We start from the raw sequence: 23,329 nt of genomic DNA, 5'->3' as shown, positions 1-23,329 counted from the left end.
CCTGTGAAAAACAAGATTGCCGCAACAGAAACATAATCTCAACATTTGATATTCTTTCCATCGAAAACTATCCTTTGCATCAAACAAGGTACTCGCCTCTTTGTAGCAGTTGAGGTCCTGCAACCTCAGAATGTGCTGTTGGAGTAGGGCTGTATCCAGGGAGCTGAGCTGATAGAGCTTCACCAGAGTGTCCACGCACACTGTCTGGGTGTTGGTTAGCAGGCTGAGAGCTCGATGTTGGAGGGCCAATGCTTGCTGCTCTGGATGCGAACTCAGCGTAACCTGGCAACGGTAAGGATATTTCAGAAAATGTTCAAAAACAAGAGATACTGTTGACTGAAAAGATGAGAGATAAAGAAAATGGAAACTCTGAAAAGCGGAGAAGTTGTTGAATTCAAGAAAACACGACTTGTTCACTCTGGTGGGACTGCATATTCAGCTTTAACCTGGTTTGCCTGATTTCTTTCAATCTTTTCTAATACTGCAAAGATACTCCAAAATGCAGAAACAAAGAAAATGTCATCTTATACTTTCAGGGTTTTTCACATTTTGCCAAGGGAAGGGGCCCCCTGGCAGGTATAACAGGTATTTTCAGTCACAGGTGGGTCTGACACTGCATATCTGTATAACTGCTACTGTAACTCCTGCATGACAAATCTCATCTACCTCTGGATGTTCTTTTGTCCATTTCTGAAATTCCATAAGCAGGCACTGGCCTAAGCTCTGGCTCCACCCCTTCTGTTTGCCTGGACAGCTCTCCAGGATTGTTAGGAAGCCCTCCAGGGGATCATCCAGCTTTGAAAAGCCCTGCTGGGCTGCCCAGTGGATCTGTGTGGAAACAGAGTGGGAGTGGTGTGACGTAAACAAGTCAGAGAGAGAAAATGTAAACGTATAAAAACAGGAGCCACTTACTTGTCAATCATAACTGACTGCTCACGCTCTGAGACCTTTAAAGTAGATCTACAACACTAGAGGTACACCTCCATGTACTGTACATGAGCAGTTTCTTTTCACCATTTCTTATTGTCATCAACCATGAAAAAACAACCATATTACTGCTCTGTACTGGTGGGAGTCCAGCCCAGTCAGGTAGTTCCCCAACAGCCACTGCAACAACATTTGATTGCGACGTTATGCGGACTGCGTCATAAACCTGGAGTGTGCCAGTAGACAAGTACTCAACATGTTGCTTGACTGAGAGCTGGAAAAGTCTGATGGGTGCATCCCTGAATAAGCTGTTCCAGTGGTTTTTCATTGTTTTGTCTTTTTGTTTTTTGAGGTAGATTCATGCAAGAGAAAAACAACACAACCTCCCTGGGTGTGAGGTTGTCATCTGAACCCTTTTGCAGGCTCAAAGCTGATTGCCACCTTTTTAATGAATGACTATACATTTGCGTGCCGAGTGCGATGAACAACTGCATTTTTTAAACTATTTTTTTTCCCCAAGCAAACTCTTGTCCTGGGAATTCAAATTTAAGAATCACAGTTGTTAAACTGGCATGTACATTCTTAGAATAACTGTGACACATTAGCTGACACGCAGGCGTGTGACATATTTGGGGTCCCAAATTAAGAATGCAAACTTTGGCATTAGTGACTTCCTTCAGGAGAATATAATATCTGTGTGAGAATGCCTGGCGCTGCATTTGATTCGCAAAACAGATGTCATCCACTCAATATCCTCCTCACACAGATCTCAAGTTCATTCAGTGCAATGCAAATTCCTTCCTTCCTACTGACAGACACTCTGGTTTCCCCATTAACACACACAGTCTCACAGACACACACACTAGTGAGATTCATTTAAGCTCCCTCTCTCTGTTTCGTGTTCCTTCCTCTTCTCTTTACCTTTGTAAACACCCACACTCCTTAATGCACAAGTGGAACTGACACATGCTGTGAAAGTGACTCTCACCGTCTGCAGATCTTTCCTGAGCCACAGCTCCAAGAGTTGGTCTCTCAGCACGGAGGGGTCAAGACCTGGGGGAATAACACGCAGATGAGATGGGGTTTCACTTTAACCTCTGACCTCTATCAACCTGTCAAGGAATGGAAGCTAATGGATTCTGTAGTTTATTTTTGACTCTTTGAGGCACCAGATACCTTTGTAGGTCTATTAGGCCTTAAGGACTCAAACTGAAGTTTTTAATTTACAATAAACATTTTTCCCACAAGCCCAATTACCTGTTTCGACTTGTTCGTCAACCCTTCCTGCAACTCTGTCTTCTAAATTTGTGTTCCATTGAGGTCATAAAAACTTTTTTAAAGGGTCCAACCTAAATCTTAACTTAAGGAAATGCAATATACTGGAAATATTGTTTGTTAAAACAGGCATAGCTGAGTAGCCATAACTTCAAATATTATTTCTTTAACAGGCATAGCAGAGTAGCCATAACATCGGATTAACAGCCGAGGCTGGTTGGGTAGTAGAGGAACCCGACATTAGCTCTGCATTCCAGCCGAATCTGCAGCCAAAATACCCTGGAGAAGATTCTTGGGGCACATTCTTTGGAAGGCCTCCGTGAATAAAAGGGCCTAGAAAATGAGGGATGATGTGTGTATGCAAGTGTGCGTCATGTTTTGCGTCTCGCTGCCTGTGCATGTGTTCCAGTCAGCCTTCACAGAAGTCCCAGCTTCATTCTGTCAATCATGCTGTGTGGGCTCCACTGTACCTGCCCCCCTACCTCCCCTTCCTCCTTCCCAGGGCTAGTTTTCCTGTTCCCTGCTCCCTCCCTGCTGCAGCCTCTCTCGATTTTGTCTCGGATTTCCCCAGGAAAGGGCTATGCGGTGGTCATGGTGTAAAAAAATACAGCCTTCCTGATGCATAGCCTGGGAAAGCAGACCAACAGGCCTCTCTCTCTCTCTCTCTGTCTGACTCTTTCTTTACTGTCACTATTTCTGTCCTTAATGGTCTTTTTAAACACAACCTTGTTTGTTAGCATGCCAAGTTTAATGTGTGTGAGAATTGGTCTTACAATAACTGGCATGAATGTCTTTTATTACACAATGATTACTTGTCATCACTTGTTGTTGACTCATTTTCATGAGTAAATCTCTTGTTTATTCCTAATATTTTATTGCCCCAAATTCACACAAATAGGATGTGAAAATAGGAGGAACGACCCCGCACATTTCAACAGCACTACAATTAAAACTGAAGATTATGATGCCACTGAGAAGCTGCAGTATTATACTGCAGTAGTTTTATCTAATGAGCGCATGTGCCATTTATTTACAAACTATACATCAGTTCCTACCTAGCAGACAGTCAAGAGGTTTCCACTTGACATGGAAAATGCATTCCCAGCTCCTTGGAAAGAGGTAAGCGTATGTAATCCATCACCATTATTATTATCATGTCTGCAGTTGAAAAAGGGTTGCAAGATACTGGGGATATTCAAAGCTAGAAACTTTCCATGGCACATTTATTCTGATTCACGCTAACAGTATTCACCTTGTCATATACAGACATAACTGTAAATGTTTTGTATCCTGGTAATAAACAAACATGAATGCAAACATTGGTGATACATTTGTGAAATACTGTGTTTGACTCCTTGAAGAACTTAAAAGCATTCTTTCTTTTCACCATGAAAAAAAAAGGAATAAAATGTATGTATTCTCTGTGTGAATATGGAAGAGTGCCCAGTGCATGTTGAGGTTGTGGCATCAAAGTCCTGCAGTAGCATGCAAGATGCTAATAATCAGTACATGTGAAGGTACATTTATGGGTATAGAAATATGTAGATAAATGAGAAGGTCATTTTTGAGTATAAATGACACCAAAATGTCCAGTTCTTTCCTGTTTACTCCCATTAAACCACAGAGATCATGTTAATCCCCATGAATTCCCATAAATCCCCATTAATTCCAAGAGTTACCCATAGAAATTTTCCAACGCCTTTGCAAAAAACAAAACTTAAACTCACCATGAATAGTTTCCAGAAATTCACAGGAAACTTTCCAGCCAGTATTGCAACACTAAATGTACAGAATTGTTGCACGGTGATGCAGCACATTCACTGCAAACCCACAATATTACAGCATGCAATGGAAAACTGTCAGTTACCATCTGAACTGGATTTGTAGTAAATGGACTAAGACATGCAAAAATATTTCTATGGTTGGAAAAGTACTTTGATTTCAAATGTGTAAAAGGCTCCAGAGCGTCTTTTGCTGTTCGCTCACTGTCGCTCGGAGAAGCTGGCTGGTAATTTGGAGGCTCCCCACTGATAACGACATAATAACCCCGTCAATGCACATAAATACAGCGACACTAATACATTAAATGCACTAGATCACCCCTGTGGTGAGGATTTTTTTCCATCCCTTCTTGACTAATGACAACTTGGAATTAGAGAATAGTACTATATTCCACTGAGGAATAACTTGACACTATCCTCGTCTGCGGCTTTTACAAACCAATAAAAGTCACACTTAAATTTCAGTCAAATTAGACGGATTAAATCCACAAGTAGGTCTAACAACCTGTTGCCAGGCAGCAGCCAAAATAAAGGAAACACAAAGATCAAGTGTCTAAATGGGGCATTTGGTGTCACTACAGCCACCAGAACAGCTTCAGTGTGACTTGGCAGAAGCTGCGCTCAACACAACTGGAAGGACGCCATGACATTCTCCGACAAGTACTTCTCTCTTTTTGTATTTTGTTTTCGCTGCTGGATAAACCTTTCAACAGGTGCCATTGCAGAAGCTTGAAGAGGAGATTAAGAGCACTTCCAGAATTAGATGTGTATTAAAGCAATGTTTGCATATGAATTACCTCTCTACCAGTGACCCACTATTACAGCTTGGTTTCTATGCCTGTGTGGACTCACTGCATACCTTCAGGCTCTGCAGTGACAAAATAATGATATCACTGTACACACCATCAAGCCCCTCGAAGTTCAACATCTGAAAATAGTAGTCTGACCCAAGTATACTCACAGATGCTACTTAGGTTTGAATATACCTGCAGTTCTTTTTGGCATGATAGACATTTTCATTATTCACATGACACCATAAACAACAGAGCCCAACCACAGGACTGAATACAGAAAAATTCACCAAAAACACAGACTGATTGTTCTATATAATGATGCTTTACTGGCTGCAATGGCCATTCCTAAGAACAAACCCACATTATTTTCTGTAATAGTTTTCCTCTGGATTTATATTTGTTTTAATAACAAAATTATATCAATATGCATTCTTGGTAACTCCTGAATAAAACCAATGTTGGAGGGGATTCTACCAAGTTTGTGTACCCATCTGTGTGTTGCTTTCAAGTCTGGCATGATGGATAGGTAGTTGTGTGTGAGCGGTGGTACACACCCGATGCCTCTGGAGTAGAGCAGCTCATTTCTGTCCAACAGATGGTGAGCTGCTGCTGTCACTATAGAGGAGAGGAAGGCAAACAGCAAAGTTGTGTGAATAGAAGGTGTTGAAACAACAAAAAGTGCATATATATATATATATTTATACACACATGGGAAACATTTTTTGGAAAGAGATTGACTGACAATCGGCTTAGATACATATTTTCATGTTATCAATAACATAATGTTTTTCCCAGTGAAACAATTTTTTACTCAGAATGAATCAGGGGGAAAAATCTAACAAAGATGAATAAAGATTTTCATTGTCTTCTCATCCTGCTGGGAACTTGAGACACTCTAATTTACATCCAAAACAATCATGTTTTTAGAGTTAGTCAATCAACATGTATAATTGTTTTTACAATATGCTCAAAGTTTAAACTTCATACTTTTTTAATTTATTGGTCACATATTGTACATATAATGCACGTTACTTTAAGGGAAGCCCTGTGTTGACATTTGAACTGCTGTAAAATTTGGCACTGAAATGTTGACATTTATTGAATATAAATGTCAGCCACAAGTATCAGTTACCAGCTTCCTTGATATAGTAATAATCTGAACCTGACATGAAAACACAACTATCAGTCAATCCCTACTTTTGGTACAACATGTCACACTCAGCAGGTTTCTGCACAATCTGCTCCTGATGTAAGACAACAGCTATGCAACGAAATGAATTATGTCACTACTGGGAAGCTAAACTATTAGGAAGTGGGGGGGGGGGGCGATAATAATACATAGAGAAATGTAAGGAACAGCATCAAGGCAGTTTTGCTGATATGATCATTCCTGCACACGCGGGGAAAGCAGTGGGAACAGCAGCATGAGAAAGGGAGAGGAGCCAGCTGGCACTGAGACTTGAGGTCAGGCTGAGGATGTTTTTAGGTCTGAAGTCGGCTTGTTTCTCCTGGCCTGTCTGTCTGTCTGTCCGTCCCCAGGCCCTAGAGGCGGGACTAAGCCGTCACCACAGTCCTAGCAGCAGCAGCCCTCATCCAGGAGAGATCTCCTATTAGCTTCTAGCTCCACCTAGCGACGGTGGGATAAAAGCTTACATTATTCCTATGTGTTAGCTTGCCATGGACAGTCACACATATGGGATAAATAATAGGGCAAGTGTGGTGAGCACCTGAAGGTGTGTTATTTTCATGTGTGCTCGACTGTTACTCATGTCAGCGTCCATTAACCCATTTCCGCGGTGGGTCTCTGTAGAGTGGTTGACTCATGTTTCACTTTAGGCTAGCAAGCAAACAATCTGCTCTCTGGGAGACACTCGAATATATCCGCCGAAAGCGAAAAGATTGAAACAAAAGAACTCACCATGTGTTATGTTTTTGTTGTCCGGTCGGGCCAGGTACAATAATTTCTCCGTTAAGTCAGAAGTTGCATTTGACAAACCAGCTTGAGTCCAATAACAGTTTGCCCCTGTTTGTTGTCTCAGGCATCCATGTCTTCTAAAATAGGAAGAAATACATATTTTTTATGGATTTATTCATCGTATCCACTTAATGTAGAGTTCTGATCCTAAATACTTATATACATACATATAACACGAGACTTTAATTTGACGTAGTTGTTCTTTTGAGCTCCGCGGTGGTGGGGAAAGTTGCCTGTAGTTTAAAACTTAGGGATAAGTTGCCAACTAGTCTTCCTTGCGGTTCATTTGAGCACATCATGGATGCTTCGAACTCACTACCGCCACCGCCTGGTCAAATAATACGAAAACTGCACATAAACAAAAATATCGACGTCTGTAATAAAAGTAAGTATTCTGGCGTCAGTGACGACGACAGACACCCATATGATGTAGTTCAAATCAAATGGGTTTACCTGGATTGGGGAATATACACTGGCAGAAGAAAAACGAATGTACATGCAGTCAAAAGTGATTGTACAGTAAGTAATTGTTAAAAAAAGATTTGAAACATACTTTAGTGTTCTTTAAAAATACTTAGAAGAATGCAATCCAATGGGCAAACGTACTTTCAAATTTGTTGCATTATCATGAAGAGAATCGCATGCTTTTTTTTCTAGAAACGTTCTTTAAAACTCTCAGTGTATTTTGTTCGTTGGTTTGCTTTACAAATTAAGTTTGGGTGGTTACACGTAAACTTAATGGAGTAATTTAACAAAAAAAGTTCATAATTCAGTCGGGCGTTAATGGCAGTGATAACAGTATTTGATACGATTGCACAAAACGGTGTCGTAACAGCATTCACTGATTTTTTTTTAATCTTTTTTCTGTTTCAATTTATAACTATTTTTAGCTCTTTAATCACACCTTCAAACTTTTATCTTCCAAACCCGCTGAAAATACGAACTTTAAATTTTATTCTGTGCATCCATTTCATCGGAGCACCCCCCCCCCCCCCAAAAAAAAAGTCTGGCAAACGTTGATTAAACATGTTTGTTCTTAGATATTTACTGGCTTAAAAAAAAAATAATTATAACAATAACAATAACAATAATAATGGAATCCAGTAGAAATAATTGAGACCGTGAACACGTGGTCAAAGTTGTTTACCACGTGCTGCCGTCACTTCTTTAAAAAGACTCAACAGACTTCGGAGATGTGACAGCAGCCTCACTTACTGGTAATGTAGCTCACGCAGTCACTAACAGGAGGCGCTGCCCGGCGTCATAGCCCCACATCGGGATTGTGATATCATTACAGCGGCGTTTACACAGTCCTCGGGCGGATAGCTGGTCACATAGTGCCACAGTGATTCTCATCTTTGTACCGCAGCTAGCTGCGGCTAGCTAACAGAGCTAGCCAGGTCGGCGGTGATGGAGTGGCTGAGTAACAATGAGGGGCCCGGGGGGGACCCCGCTCCCCCGGCCAGACCCCGCGGAGGTGTCCACCCTCTACAGCAGGTAAGGAGCTCTGCTAGTTGGCTGACTGTTTGCAGAAGCCTCTTTGGACTCAATTTAACGGTGTTAAAAGTATACGAACAGTTAGCTTAGCGTGTTGGGTCATCTTTGCATCAGTTATCGCTCGAAAACAGCCGTTTATGTTTCTCATTGGCGTTACTTGACTTTGCCTTTTGTAGTTGTTACCCTTCACCGTTGTGTAGTTACGCTGTGTGTTGGCTACTGTTTTATGTAGCTAGTAACTATATATGACCGCTAATTCTGAGCTGCGCAGCTGGGCTAGCTGGGTCCCACTTAGCATATAGCAATAAGGTAACAGATTACTCGTGTCATCGTTTTGGGATGTTGGACGTCATCCAGATGCGGGAGGGCGAGCTCAGCCCCTCTCATTCCCTCAGGTCCTGATATTCTCAGACACTGAGCGGCGGGGGCTGGTTGGTGGTGGTTGCTAGGCGAACCATGGATTGATCAATGAGTGAAGAACAGACTGTGTATTTATTTTAAGCCCTTGCCCCACCCTGGCACCAACTATAGTATGGTTGAGGTCATGAAAGCTTGTAGCCTTATTCTACTGAGTGATGAGAGAGTATGTGTCAAATATTCACCCCTTATTCGAAACCCCCTGGTGATAAGAGGTTTCCAGAGCATCAAGTAGTTGCCCACAGTTTTACTTGTATTGGATTTCCAAAAGTCAGCTAAGACCCCTTTCCTTAAGAGGATGTTAGGACTAATAATGTGTATATGATAATGTTGCTCCAATATTTATATCCTAGAGGACTTTTTTCAGATGTATACTTTTCCCTCCGCTGGTCCAAGCATTCTTGGGTGACTGTCTGGATGTACCTCTGCTCTCACATCTATTTCTTACTCCCATCAGACACCATCATCACATCTTTGTGACGGTGCCATGGCGTCACTGTGCCAGCGCCAGCAGCACTGTGTGAAGGCTTCCATCGTGTCCAGCTGGACTCTGGCTGAGGCTCAGGACCAGCTATGTTCTTTAGGTGTCCACAGCTCTGAGTCCCTGGAGCAGGAACGCGCCCGGACTCTGACTCACCCCTCGGAACTCTCGCATACTGAGGAGGAGTGGCGACGCAAGGAGAACATGCTGGGAGGTCAGGAACCCAGTCGCAGTCCTGTGCTGGGAGCAGTAGGAAGTTGGGATGTTTTTGATAAGGTTAGTTTGTGGACAGAAGGAAGAAATCATGAGTGACGCAGAGAGAAATACTGCTAACAGATCTGCCGTCACTGATGTGCTGGCATCTCAATGCTGCTGCCGTTTACATTTGTGCTGTCATTTAAAGCCCTCGTTAGCAACCTCACATTATTGTCACTCCTCCAGAGTATCATCAATGTCCAAAATCAACCTGTGGAAACCGATCAGGACAAGTGCAAGACTTTTCTCCAGAAGTATGAGCAAGAGCTGCGCCATTTCGGTAAGTCACACGCCAAATCTGAAGTAGTCTTCACGTCATCTGCTGTTCTTCACTAAACTCTTGTGTTATGGTTTCAATAGCAATTGACGCTATAAGCTGTAGAGGCACATTAGGCAGCACAGCATTGACAGTTCTATTGTTTTTTTTATTAATTTCTTTATTTTATTTTACTGCCATTTTGTATTTTATCCAGAATCTGTATTCCGAGAAGGCCACCAGGAGCGTGCAGGCCTCTGCCTCAGAAGACCTGTCCAGCCAATAAAGTAGTTTTACACTGTATTTAAAAAAAAAAAACCAAAACAACTCTATACCCAAAAAGGAATGATTCTTCCTTTGTTGCTGCTCCACCATGTTTAATGAAAAATAAGAATAAGTTATCGCATCATCCTGTGGAAGGACAAAAGTCAATGAAAACTGTCCTGCTGAAAGAAGAAAGATGAGACATGGACTATTTTGATCAGCAAGTTGCTGCAGCACTGCTCATTGTATATAACATTTTCTATTGTGGTAAACCTCTCCAGATTCTCTCACTTTAGTTAGGATGTCAGCTCCTCAGTCCTCTGACGGTGCAGACTAATGTGGTTTTGTTTCTGTCCGTCAGGTATGTTGCGGAGGTGGGACGACAGCCAGAGATTTCTAGCAGACAAACCTCAGCTCATCTGTGAAGAAACGGCCAACTACTTAATTCTATGGTGCATCAGACTACAGCAAGAAGGGGTAACGTGCATTCGTACATTCACCTTAGCGCTGGTGTTACTGTGACCACGGCTCTAACGCCACTGTCTGTTTACAGAATTTTGAACTATGTTGAAGGTGTAAGTACGAGGACTAAATAATAAAGTGTGATTTAAGGGCATCTAAAGTGTGTTGTCTGTTGTTTTGCTACAGAAAGAAGCGTTGATGGAGCAGGTGGCTCACCAAGCTGTAGTCATGCAATTCATCCTGGAGATGGCGTCAAACTCCCGGCAGGATCCCAGAGGCTGCTTCAGACAGTTCTTCCACAAAACCAAAGTAAGGGACCCCCGTCTGATCAGAACTGGCTGAACCACCTGAAGCTTTCATAATCATGACATCCGAGCAGCATTAATGGCTCCTCCCTCCTTTGGTTAAAACGGCATAACAGAGGCTCTGACTTGTTCCCAGGGGTTCCAACAGCTGCTGGAATTCTTTAAAAATGTTTGAATTTAAGTGTGTGTGTGTGTGTGTGTGTGTGTGTATATGAGTCTACAGCACCAAAGCTGGATTGATGCTGAACGCTTTGATAAACAGAGCAGCAATGTGTGTCAATTGGTAATAATCACTGTTTTTATCCTGGCCAAGTGTATTACAGCCCATAATGGAAGCATATGATGTCCACTCCCATTCTGTGATACGCCATTGATATTATTTGTCACACAGATTTGGTGCAAAATGTAACTATCTGACTACTTGAGAACTGATGAAGGGTGAAAATAATCCCTGCAAACACCACCAAGACCACTGGAAAAGATTCATGCTGCGATCCCTGACTGACACGTCCCTCATTTCCTCCTTCGTTTATTCGCTTGCCGTCCTTACCGTGTCGCCTCTTGTTGCTTTGTAGGAGGGACAAGACGTCTACTTAGAAGTCTTCCACACCGAGCTCGAGGCCTTCAAATACAGAGTGAAAGAACACGCCGTCAAGTGTAAAGGTGACACTGAGCAGCAGAGCAACGGCACAAACTGCAGACTGGACCCCAAAGAAGCTCACGATTATTTACTTCCTGTGAGTGCTATGTCCGTCTCCTTTGCTGCAAAGATCATTGTCTTGTGTTGGAGAGCTGAAATATGATATGATGCATTTTTAGACTGGTTGTATTCCTAGCTTGTTACATCTCATATATAAAAAAGAATAGATTATTTCTCCCGTTGCAGTTTCTTAGAAAAACCGTCAGCTGACACAGTTGAGCAGGAATATGTGGGTCATTCCACATGAAATTAGCCACCTCCCACCTGATGCTCTCAGAATCAGTGTTTTGTTTTGGTTTTTGGGGGGGGGGGGGGGGTTAAAGATTCTTCAGTTTATTTAATGGATTTATGAGTCATAAATGGCACATGGCGGTTGACATCCACTCTTAAAGCCAAAATCTCATTTTTCATTCTGCCTGATTTCTGTTCTCCAACTTCATCCACTAAAGCATCTACATGATTTTCAATAGCAGAACTGCATCGAGTGTGTGGTTCCAGCATCTGAAAGGTCTCAGTTTGGCTGGCAGGCACATCCTCTGACCAACGTTCCCTCCGTCACAACGGCTCAGGTTGACACAGACTAAAGAACCTGGGGTTAATAAAGCTAAAAATATTCACAGGCGGTCATTATTATTCTTGCGATGAAACCCTCAGCCCCTTGTGCTACACTGGGGGGAAACATGGTTCCTGGAAGATGAGACTTTAATTGCGGTATTTACACCCCCTCCCCCCCCCCCCCCCAAGTCCCCACTGGGAATCTTCTCTTTTGTCCCAACAAACAAAAAAATCAAACTTGAAAGCAGAATATCTATCTGGGTAACTTTGCTCTGGGTGGTGTAAGGAAATCATCTCAAAGCCAAGCAACATTAGAGGAGTGAAGGTTGCCAGAATTGCCACCGACATTTCTAGTCAAGTTTGAAATTGGGAGTCCATGTAGGGATCTTATTAGTGCCGAATCCCCTTTTGTAGAGGAGAGTGAATGAATCCTCCTCCCCTCTGATGGCCCCACAGCTTGACTTGCTGCCAAACAGCGAGTCAGAGAGAAGGAAACCCTCCTCCTCCTGCTGTTCCTCAGGAATGCCATCCAGCCTGTTGAAGGCGGCGCTCCTCTGCTTCTGCTTTGTAATGCTGTTCAGACCGAGGAGCATTTCTGACTCTACGATGAGTTTTTAATGCTCGTTTAAGGTCAGATTTAAAGGCATGAAATGTTAAGAGGCAGAATGCTGTTACATAAGCAGCGTAATCCTCTAACTAGACAACAGCAGGTTAATCTCCTCCAGCTGCCCTCCCTCTTTCTCTCTCTCCCCCTCCAGCTCCCCTTTAAACCTTTTTCCCATTAGCGCGAACGCCAACCTGTGAATGTTTTCAGTTGTCTCTGAATCTTCCCGTCTTTTGTCTTCACTCCACCAGATGGCAGAGTACCCAGTGAAGCGCTGCTTGGAGGCCGGACTGTGGACAACCGCAGGGAGGTGGACAAAGGATGACACTACAGAAACGGACGATATACGCATGATGGAGTCCTCTTAGTAGGGGGTGTAGGGTCGGCCGCTGCTTTTCTTCCATCTCCACCGTCTCCCCACATGTGAGCGAGTTGGGTTTGAAGCCCTTTTTGCACCAGCAGACCAGGCTGAGTAGCGCTGTGACCATCAAGTCTTGATCCTCTCATCAACTGAAACCCAGGCAGTCATCATCATATTTTATGATGGCTAACAGGCGGTGAGTTGGTGTCACCTGTCGGCTAAATGCACGAGCCGTTGATGACTCTGTAGTGATTCTGGTTACTCCCGACTTTAACTGCAAATCCAGATCACACAAAGAATACTAGTAGGAAAGTAGTAAGGTACCAGGTCCGATACCTGAAGATGCTCACAAGGGGGTTTTGATCAGGTGCTGGAAATGAATCATATCCTGGGTTCCCATTAGTTTTAGATGATGCTGACATTTGATATGTATAGTATTGCTACTCTGTGGTTGGCATTGATTATGTGTCTTACAAATGGCCTGATTGTGTCGATAGGACCAGGATATAGAAACAGCCACTACATAAACACATGTAGGCACCTGTTGAATAATTTGACTCAGCCATGAACAAGATTATGAGAACGTTGCAACCTGTACTTAACCTGGAGGCAAAGCTGTTGTTAATGTCTGGAAATGGAAGAGAATAGTGCTTGGAAAGGTTGTTTAAAATTGCCTTTTTTAGGTTCCTTGACTTAAAGGTTCCATATTTAAAATCCAAAACGAGCAAGTGCGTCTCATCTTTATCTGATTTTAAAGTCTGCTTCGGGGTGGCAAAAGTAATTATAAATTATATATACCTGGGTATTATCTGGGTGCAAGATGCATGCGAATGCACAGTCCAAAGAGGACATGTATTGATCTATTTTAAAGCATCCTATGAATTGGTTCCATCAGACCGTCACATGATTAAGATGTGTTCAGGTGGTGCAGAACACATCACGCTAACCTCTGGGCTTCATGTATCATCAATTCTACAAGAATGCAAAAATGAAACCGCTTACCATCTTCATCCAGAGCCTGAAAAATAACCACAACCTCCGGTCTAAGTGCTCTGTGTGGACGTAGTGGCTCAGTTCAAGTTCTTCATTCTGAGATGTTGAAGAGGAGGAAAGCAAAGGTATGACAGGTGAGGCGGGGGGGGGGGGGGCTGAGCTCTCCAGGAAAAGACTTTTAACTATATTTGTTTGCAGAAAGGAGCTCTCTGCATCTGAATGTGTCCTGCACTTTATATTTTCACAACAGAAAGACTGTCTTTTAAAGAGGTCGAGGTGTGTGATACACTTATCTGTATTACTCGTCCTCACTCCGTATTTTTGACTTTGTTTTTCTTTTCTTTTTAAAATTTTTGTTGTGTTTCTAGACGTCCGGGTTTGGAAAAATTAGTATTTTACAAGAAGGCTTTAGAGAAGCTTACTTTGAATCGTTTTTTTTTTTTTTTTAGTGTTTCACTTTTGTACTGACTTTTTGTGTCGGTGTGCAAGGGAGCTTTTGCTACATTCATCAGGCTTCCAGCTAGATATTATAAATTATTTTAAAAGGTCAACAAAAATCAGTCCTAAAATCTGCTGAGTGACACGATCAGTTTGGTTTTGAGCTGCAGAGTTCGGAGTTAAATATTACCAGATGGCTCAATAAATAAAAGTATTCATGACTTAAGTCTGCTGTGTATGAGTTGCTGACTTTCCATCATTAGGTCATGTTTTCCTACATTTACATGGTAGGTTCATATATTTTTAAAAAAAGTTTGTTTTAAAAAAAACAGTTTGTCAGAAAGCTAAAATAATGTGTTGTCATCTCGAAGGATGGAAGGCAACATTTTGGGGGAAATTTTCTTCTATTCCCTCATTCCCCAAGTTGGACACGAAGATGAATATAACTTCTCGGTGCTGCTTTAGAGAGCTGAAACCCACAGAGACCAGCTGACGGACACTAAGCTGAATGCAAGGTTAGCATACCCATGTTCCTGCCCGCTCAGCTTCCAACACCTGTTTGTCCTCCATGTATTCTGCTTCGCACAGATCAGGTTCAGGATCTCGATTAGTCCCAAAGTAGTCCTCCTCAATTCCTGGCAGCAGTCGCTCTTCTAGTCTTCTAAGCAACCCTAGTTTGATTAATCCAGGCGAAGACAGTATGTAAGAGAAGTGTATTCGATTTTTGGTATGCTAATACCTCCCACACGCCAATAATCATTGAGCTAAGCTAACGGTCTCTGAAGGTTTCGGCCCTCTAATACATATCAGTATATTTCCCAAAATATTCCTTTTTATATTGCTGACTTCTTCTCTTTTACTGTCCATGCTGACATCTACTTAATTATAAGCATTATAAAGGTTTTGCTAAAAAAAAAAATTGTCAATGACTTAACCTCCTGTTTCTGGGTAGGAAATGAGCTTTAAGGAAATGCTGAGTGGCACCTCTCAGTCACAGGATGATGTTAAGGTTTGGCTTTTGTTCCCACCAGAAACACAAATACAAAGCAGCTCTGAAACATTTGCATCAACAGCCTCCGTTATGAGAATGTGGGAGACCTCTTTTAAGAAAGTATCTGGATATTCTGGAACACATTCACGTACTGGAAAGAGTTACCGGGTTTATTTGGATGTGTGATAGATACAAAACAAGCTGTTCACGGAGCAAAAAATGGGGTGAGATTTTTTACAGTACATTCCAGGAAATGACCCAACAGCATTCATCTGCTCTATAAAGCACTTCTCTGACTTTTAACGTGCTGAATTATTCTTAAGACCAAAAACCACATAGGCATTGAGGTTTGCCCTGAATAAATTAGATGTCTTAAATTAATACGTCTTCAATTGTCAGGCTGTTAAGTTAAAACACATGGTAAGTATCAGTAGACATGGTCCCGATGAAACTGGTTAAAATGAGGGCATTAAAATTTGAGTGTTGTGTAATAAAGGTTTGTGGGGATCATTCGAATAAAATGAATGTGGTCATTTTCTGTGGTGGTCCATTAAAGTATTTACATTCACTGAGCTGCGCGTCTCATTTTCAGGCACTTTACAGCAGGATTTGCCAGTGTGTTTCCCTTTTTTCACAAAGAAACTACTGAATAAGTCCCAGAGAGGAAGGCGCCGTGGCAAAAATCTGAAACGTCTCTTAGTTCAGGGCATCTTGCTCCGGTCCCCTCTGATCCAGGGGTTTCACTGACCATAACGTGATGGCAGGTTGTTGGTTTTTTTCATTAAAAACAATTAAGTTGAAACTGACACACAACCCCATTCCTTAAAATCCACTTCATTCACCACCTCTCTCTTGTCACTGACGTCTCCAGGCTTTCTAAGGCACGTAATGGAGTGAAAAGAAAACTGGCGTTTACTCTAGCGACCTCTTTCATGCACACTTCCTGAAAGCCTCCTTACTTAACACCATTGTGCAATATAAAGTGCAGTCGTTGTATTTTTCCTTCCTGACATGAACTTTCGGCTCATTTCGGACATTCAGGAGTGTATGAAAACACAGATGGCTGCTGGCGTTTCACAGATGGAGGCAGCGTGATTGGATGAAAACAGGTGGTGGTTCCTGCTGGTAAACTGGAAGCCGTCTCGTGGCGGTACGATCTATGCGACTCTCTGATTGACGGGGGAGAGTTTTCTGTGGAGGAAAGCCTCGACGTGAGGCCAGATCTTGTTGGTTTCTGTCCCAGAGAAGGTCTCGAGCACACCTTTACTCCTAGGAGAACAGAGAAATCTGCTGTGATTGAAGGCCATTGTCACAGCCGCCATTTTGACTTGTCATAGCAGCGTAAACACTGCTGTTTTGGTCGCTTAAAGTGGGCCATGGCTCTGATACTAGGCGCACTAACCCACTGGAATGGCTGGATACACTAAATAGAAAGAGAATCATTACATGTGAAAAATGGCTCCTATGAAAAGGGCCTTGTTGCCGCAACTGGCTTGTTTCACAGCAGCCATTTTGTTATGTATTCCCAGGTGTAACTGATTAACTGTATTTAGTGTTGCAGCCAGCGCTGGACCATCTCCTGTAAATGGAGCAGAGCCATCATTAATGTTATTTATTCCACCTTTGTTCTCCTTACAAATGTCAAAATGGCTGCCGTGACAAAGGGCCTATCAGTTGGTTAATACTCAACAGGATCAGCTGTAACATGAACAACACTCGCGGGGCACTCATCCCTCCGCTATACTTCGCTATACCAAGAGTTGCATGGTAGTTTTCAGTGTAATCATCCTGACATATAGACACACTTGAGTAGGATTGGATTGATTTTTTTTTTTTATTGATTTGATTGAATTTAGAACATGCAGCAAAAATAGATAAATTAAAAAAGAGCAAAATGTTCATAGGGAAAATAATATCACCAAAAAAAGATAAAAAGCACAAAATACGAGTTTGTTAACCTGTCCTGTCCGAAAAGAAGTGGGAAGAAGTACACACTTGTTAATCCCACCCTTCTCCATCAGCTACTTCCATCGTTTTATCATTTACTTTCTTATTTCCCGTCTTAATTTTGCAGTGTTCTTTACAAAAAAGGATAGAGGATAAGACAGAAAAAATGGCATGAATGGCGGTGCACCAATGACGCTGATATAATATTCATGCAGGAGCTAATAAGACATGTACGGCTAATTTAAAAAAAAAAACAGGAGTACAAGTGCTGACTGTGTGCTCCTATGTGTGTATTTGCGCTCCTATCTCTCTGCTGCAGCCGCCTCTGTCTGTTGTCACCACTCTGTTGTCCCACCCACGGCACAACATGATCACTCCTTATTTTGTTTATTTATTGACATTTTCAGTTAACCTTGTGATAAATGCTACTGGGAGCTACTTGCAATTGCTGAGTATAATATATGCTTCAAGGCATTTCAACAAAGTTTAGTGTCAGGGGTTATGACACCAAGATTTTCACTTTTTACCGCAAGTGTTTGTTTGTTTGTTCCAAATATCCGTCTCCATTGTAAATAATAATCTGTATTAACCTTGGAAAAACAATGTGTTTTTACCTCTCAGACACTGTGATCAACAGAGGCAGGATGCTAGCTAAGCACTCCCTGCAGTCTGAGGGAAAGTAATGACTTCCTGCCTAATTGGTCCAGAAATAGAAACGATGACGCATGTTCTCTCTGCTGGGTCTCATGTATTTTTTTTTTGTAAATGAGAATTTGTGTATGAATGTAACATCTGTAAGGGGAAAACTGTGAATCAATCATGAGCTTATCCTCCTGGAATGGAATGAGGCTCTTAAGCAGTTTTTCACTCATGCAAGCTACTGGGAGGAATGCGGGGGGGTGTGGGGGGGGGGCTGTCAAAGGTCAGGAGGACTTAGTTGCCCTTCACCCATTGCAGCATTTATGGGAGCCCGCTGCCATATTTAGTTCTCTTTGCAGGACTGGTAATTGAGTCCTGGTGATGTCATAATAGATGGACACAGTATACCCTCAATATGTCCATACCTGTAGTACTCCAGGACGGGTTCTGTTTGGTTCTCATAGTTCTTCAGTCTCCGTGTGACCGTCTGTGGTGTGTCATCATCCCTCTGGACCAGCGGCTCCCCCGTTACATCATCACACCCCTGAAGAAAATACACACAGTCACATGTGGATGCAGCCTAAAAGACCTAAACATGTCAGTATGTGTGTGTGTGTGTGTGTGTTTTCTGCTGCATAATGCACCGTGCTGTCATGTGTTCAAGCCTTTAGGGGCAGAAACCTGCCGAGTTGCTCAATAAATGCTCAAACAATGTGAGCAACTGTACAAGTAGCGGCCAGACCACAGGAATGGTGAGCTGAAATGGAAATGCTGGAAACTTGGTGCCTTTGTTTCACTGGACCAAGAGTAGAAACTGCTTCTGTCCCCATTTGGAATCATTTTATGAAGCACTTTTATAAATGTAGTTGTCAGCCTCTATCCAGGATACACATCCAGCAAGAGTCCGACTGGTTATATTCACGTCTCGAAACTATTCAAGTTTCTCTGAAGTCTCTGAAAATTCCACAAACAGTGTTCAAGGTCTTTTGTTGTTGTTGTTGTTGTTGTTTTTAAAAAAGGTGGGTGGAAACTGTTGAAAACACAAACATTCCCTGATACACACGTACACACCCACGTCTGACTTGACTGATAATATTCCGCTTTTCATGTTTATTTTTCTCAGAGGACTGAAGCCATCACTGAAACAGTTCACTCAATAGCCCATACATTAGTTATCATTTACTTCTTAACATAATGTCTACAGAAGCCCAGAAAGGCCAGGCTTGTAGTAACCTTCATATTATTGATAAAATAATTAAAATTTGAAACAATGTCATTCATCAATGTTTATTTTCTCAATATAATGATGTGGATCTTCATGCTAACAGGTTAATTAAGTTGTTATATAAGGAAATCTGGACTGATTTATCAGGTCAGAATGAGAATACGAATGAGTTCAGGTATCTCAAGATAACTCAACATTTATCGGCTTTAACATCAGTTGCATTTCTTTTTAAACTTATTGCACACGGCCGTTCTTGGCTTCCATACTCACAAGTTGAAAATGACTTTAGTCTCCCAGAAAGTAACTATTTGCAAAAATTAACTGAAAAGTTTTCCTCAATAAAGTGGTTTTGTTTTGAGGAGAAAGGAGCAAAAACAGGGACCTGCAGTAGGATACATGATTAATGCTCTGTTTAAAACTTTGATATCCATCCATTTTCTTCCACTTATCCTGTTAAGGGTTGTGGGGGGGTGGAGCCTATCCCAGCAGCCTTCAGGCTAGAAGCAGGGTTCACCCTGTACAGGTCACCAGTCCATCACAGGGCCAACACAGAGAGACAGACAACCATTCACACTCACAGTCACACCTACAGTCAATTTAGAGTATCAATCAGCCTCGTCCCCTCTTGATGTCTTTGGACTGTGGGAGGAAGCTGGAGTACCAGAGAGAACCCACACAGGAACAGGGAGAACATGGAGACTCACACAGAAAGATCCTGTGCTGGAGCCAGGACTGGAACCTGGAACCTTCTTGCTGTGTGGTGCCACTCAGTTCGAACTGTTTTCTTAAAATTGTCTCTGACTTCAACATGTCATCATGGAAACGGATGTAGCACGCAAAAAAGCCCTGTAAAATGCCTTGTATGACACAAAATTAGCTTCTGATGCTACAACGCTCACATGTTCAACTTTTATTTTAACTCTTTTAGTGTGGATTATTTTCTACACAAGGAAAGAAAACAAAGTAGAAAGACAACCCTCTGTCATTTGTGGCAGGAGATAAGACACACACAGGTGCTTACAACATTACCATGAGCCAAGACAGTGTGACGGCCAGCAAACATGCACAACACCAGGACCCTGAGAGCCACACACCTAGATGGGATTCAGGATCATTAACTTTATTATCCACACATGTGCTTCTCCTACTGGGAGCTGCAGGTTTTCCTTCTTAAAGACCGTGGACACTAAGGTTTGTCCTCTGTTCTATTTCTGTCTCGACAACATTTAGAAGCCAGATAGTAAATCAAGGAGGTCGTAACAAATTAGAAATACTTACAGGAACTTTAGGTGGATTGAAATCAACGTTGTAGACTCTGCCACTGGGGAGGTGAGTCCAGCGAGAGGTCAGTCTCTGTTTAATGGTCTGGAAAGGTACATTTAGGTTGATGACTGTATCCACGGTGTAGACGTCATCCAGGGCCTCGGCCTGAGACACCGTACGAGGGAAACCTGGCAGGGAGACAGGAGACAGGAAGCTGAGATGGAAGTATGAGGGTGAATTTGTACGCCAAAATTCAAAAATCCAAAGTCAGTATCTTCCAATCTTGTTCACTCACCATCCAGCAGCCAGCTGTTGTTGTCCATCGCTCTCAGGTCGCTCAGGATGAGACGAGATATGATGTCATCAGGTACCAGCTGACCCTGATCGATGCACGACTTCATCAGCAGGCCAAGTTCTGACACACACACACACACAGAAATGGAGACAGAGTGAAAGGATGCTCTTCATACTCGTTAAAAAATGGAATGTTTTATAATTCACAGTGTTTTTAATGGCCCAGGCAGTTGACTACAATCAAGTTTCAGAATTTTATTTAAAGAAGTTTTAACTCCTCACGGAACAAGATCATGATAGGCTTTCTGATGAGGGCGACATGGCGGTGCAGTGATTAGCGCTGTCGCCTCACAGCAAGGAGGTTTGAGCCCCTGCTGGAGCACGGGATCTTCCTGTGTGGAGTTTGCATGTTCTCCACATTTTTAATTCACATTTACATCCTCCTCATCTTCTTCTTCATCCTCAATATGCCAGACATAACTCACTGTAACTTATACTTTCACTTTTAAGTTGAACCTGTTGCCTGAAAACCTCCATCTTAAAACTGATTAAATCCAGGGGAAAAAATGACATTGTGCATGTTTGATGTTGCCATAATTTATTTTTATGGGCAGCAAGGTCTGCATGTTCTCGCTTTGCCTGCATGGGTTCTCTCTGTTGGCTTCTAATGTTGTACATCCATTTTCTTCCACTTATCCTGTTAAGGGTCACGGGGGCTGGAGCCTATCCCAGCAGCCTTCAGGTGAGAGGCGGGGTTCACCCTGGACAGGTCACCAGTCCATCACAGGACCAACACATAGAGACAGACAACCATTCACACTCACAGTCACACCTACGGTCAATTTAGAGTATCAATCAGCCTCGTCCCCTCTTGATGTCTTTGGACTGTGGGAGGAAGCTGGAGTACCAGAGAGAACCCACACAGGAACAGGCAGAACATGGAGACTCACACAGAAAGATCCTGTGATGGAGCCGGGACTCAAACCGGGAACCTTTTTGTTGTGAGGTGACAGTGCTGACCACTGCACCACTGTGCCGCTTGTGCTGTTGTATTTTTGCAATAATAAAGTGTAATAAGGGAGTATAAAGGTACATTTGTAACATTCTTGATATTCAACTGTAGCCACAAGGAGGCTGCACCAGCAAATACTGAGGGGATGAGATGTCGCCTTACAGAGTTAGTCTGCTTCCACTTTAACTGGTGGGAGTCCAACGAAGGGAAGGAGTAAAACTGGCAAAACCAGACTGCAAGCAGGAAATCACCAAGATTTACCATACACACCCCCATGCGCGTGCACACACACACACACACACACACAATCTCTGATGATTCTGAACCAGTTAATTATTAGCCAAGAAAAAAATATTATTATCCAGTAACTAATCTGTATCCATTTACAACATTGTGACTGTGTGGGAAAATGTTCTGGTCTCAGATGATCTAAACTGATCTAAACTGTGCAAAAGTGAAACATTGTCAGAGTTGCAGGTTGGTTTGTAATGCAGCTATAAAAACAGGGTTTTTGCATGTCCCTCCACCAGAGGAACGTGTGGGCTTCCTTATCTTTACACCACTCTTTATCTTTATCCAAGGTGATATTGAGGAGTTATGAGGCCTCCTTCTAAAGTCCAGGTGATGTCGAGCAAAGTATTTGGTGTATAAACATAAAACTGCTCCCAGTTTGACCTTGGGAAAAGTATTCATCGGGTTTTTCTTGAGATAAGAAACAGGGTGGTGGTTTATCAGACCGGTCCAGCCATCGAAACCCCTCAGGAGGCTTCTCTTTCCACGCCTAATTAATCTCTACTTTGTCTTTAGGAACCAGAGAAAGAACTTAGTTTCAAAAGGTTGTTTCGAACAAACTCTGTAAAGTGTTCATTCTATAACACCAGTGTATATGCAAGGTCATGCAACCTTACCAGTTTTAGCGTTGATGTTGGCTCTCAAGATATCTCCACTAGAAAGGTGGTTAAGTCCAAAAGTTTTGGTTATGCGCGCAGACACCGTCCCTTTCCCCGAGCCAGGAGGTCCCATGATGACGGCACGAAATATCCTCTGTAGAACCATCTTGAAGAGAGTAAGCTTCTGGTTTAAATTATCAGCCACAGTAAATCCGCATGTGAAAAGCTACTCTAGATGCTCAATCAGGAATGAATCGCTCCAGAAGTGCGCAACGTAACCAAGAGTGGGCGCGTCACGTTGTCTGGTTTGGACTCGTATTTCCTTTCAGTGGTGCAGTAACAAGAGGAGGAGGAGGAGGAGGAGGAGGAGGAGTGGTGGTGGTGGTGGTGGTGGTGGTGAAGGTGAGAACTGCTATCAGTCCGGTGTCATCAGGAGCAGACGGGGATGCAAAACCCGCAGAAATGACTTGTCTCCAGCTCGCCGAAGAACCCCAGTGGATAAAGATGTGTTCATGTGGCTATAACACGGTTATGTAATTAATTGGAAGCAGAGAAGCTTGTTGGCAGGGTTGATAAATCCCTTCCGAGCCTCGAGTCAGATTAGCAGGCAGACGAATCAATCTGCTTTACATTAGCTCACTAAAGTATGTCAGCCGGTTGGTGGTTTAAAAAAGTGTTGAAATATTGTATTTACATGCATTTCCGAGACATTCACAAGTCTAATGTTC

The 23,329-nt window shown here is 42.6% G+C and overlaps 3 protein-coding genes across 6 annotated transcripts in view; 1 reads left to right on the top strand and 2 right to left on the bottom strand.

Annotated features, from left to right (window-relative positions):
• The window catches only part of exd3 (exonuclease 3'-5' domain containing 3), a 42,082-nt gene extending 33,486 nt beyond the window's left edge, over positions 1 to 8,596 (bottom strand). The window contains exons 1-6 of one of the 2 annotated variants that reach the window (XM_086186693.1): positions 7,968 to 8,596; positions 6,696 to 6,829; positions 5,332 to 5,392; positions 1,916 to 1,980; positions 667 to 828; positions 93 to 282 (exon numbers count right to left, since the gene is read on the bottom strand). In XM_086186693.1, the coding sequence (XP_086042819.1) occupies positions 93 to 282; positions 667 to 828; positions 1,916 to 1,980; positions 5,332 to 5,359 (445 nt within the window). In that variant the 5' untranslated portion in view covers positions 5,360 to 5,392; positions 6,696 to 6,829; positions 7,968 to 8,596. Of the gene's footprint in view, positions 1 to 92; positions 283 to 666; positions 829 to 1,915; positions 1,981 to 5,331; positions 5,393 to 6,695; positions 6,830 to 6,919; positions 7,023 to 7,967 lie in introns of those variants that run through there. The other variant, XM_086186692.1, reaches the window with a different exon arrangement.
• On the top strand, positions 7,256 to 15,829 carry cdc37l1 (cell division cycle 37-like 1). Of its 3 annotated transcripts, none has more exons than XM_086186696.1 (8): positions 7,256 to 7,271; positions 8,122 to 8,249; positions 9,124 to 9,423; positions 9,589 to 9,682; positions 10,284 to 10,399; positions 10,571 to 10,693; positions 11,265 to 11,426; positions 12,800 to 15,829. In XM_086186696.1, the coding sequence occupies exons 2-8, from the start codon at positions 8,163 to 8,165 to the stop codon at positions 12,914 to 12,916; spliced, it is 999 nt and encodes a 332-aa protein (XP_086042822.1). In that variant the 5' UTR covers positions 7,256 to 7,271; positions 8,122 to 8,162; the 3' UTR covers positions 12,917 to 15,829. The 3 variants fall into 3 exon arrangements, with proteins under 3 accessions (XP_086042822.1, XP_086042821.1, XP_086042820.1); XM_086186695.1 differs by lacking the exon at positions 7,256 to 7,271 and adding an exon at positions 7,789 to 7,969; XM_086186694.1 differs by lacking the exon at positions 7,256 to 7,271 and having other exon boundaries at positions 7,789 to 8,249.
• On the bottom strand, positions 15,474 to 23,091 carry ak3 (adenylate kinase 3). The gene is made up of 5 exons (XM_086186697.1): positions 22,620 to 23,091; positions 20,701 to 20,820; positions 20,421 to 20,593; positions 18,343 to 18,461; positions 15,474 to 16,600 (listed from the first exon to the last, which is right to left on the bottom strand). The coding sequence occupies exons 1-5, from the start codon at positions 22,765 to 22,767 to the stop codon at positions 16,489 to 16,491; spliced, it is 672 nt and encodes a 223-aa protein (XP_086042823.1). The 5' UTR covers positions 22,768 to 23,091; the 3' UTR covers positions 15,474 to 16,488.
• Positions 23,092 to 23,329: the final 238 nt, after the last annotated feature.

This window comes from Aulostomus chinensis, chromosome 19, assembly GCF_037954235.1.
Source record: "Aulostomus chinensis isolate RoL2024-O1b breed Wild chromosome 19, RoL_Achi_v1.0, whole genome shotgun sequence".
NCBI lineage: Eukaryota > Metazoa > Chordata > Actinopteri > Syngnathiformes > Aulostomidae > Aulostomus > Aulostomus chinensis.
Note: the sequence above shows the minus strand (reverse complement) of the source record. Positions and strands in the feature narration are given on the sequence as shown.

Excerpts from the sequence above, each read along its gene's own strand:
- cdc37l1 (XM_086186696.1), top strand. The coding sequence starts at position 8,163 with ATGGAGTGGCTGAGTAACAATGAGGGGCCCGGGGGGGACCCCGCTCCC. Across the intron at positions 9,683-10,283 it reads GCAAGAGCTGCGCCATTTCG|GTATGTTGCGGAGGTGGGAC; the intron begins GTAAGTCACACG and ends TCTGTCCGTCAG. Across the intron at positions 10,694-11,264 it reads AGTTCTTCCACAAAACCAAA|GAGGGACAAGACGTCTACTT; the intron begins GTAAGGGACCCC and ends GTTGCTTTGTAG.
- ak3 (XM_086186697.1), bottom strand. The coding sequence starts at position 22,767 with ATGGTTCTACAGAGGATATTTCGTGCCGTCATCATGGGACCTCCTGGC. Across the intron at positions 20,594-20,700 it reads CAACAGCTGGCTGCTGGATG|GTTTCCCTCGTACGGTGTCT; the intron begins GTGAGTGAACAA and ends TCTCCCTGCCAG. Across the intron at positions 18,462-20,420 it reads TCAATCCACCTAAAGTTCCT|GGGTGTGATGATGTAACGGG; the intron begins GTAAGTATTTCT and ends TATTTTCTTCAG.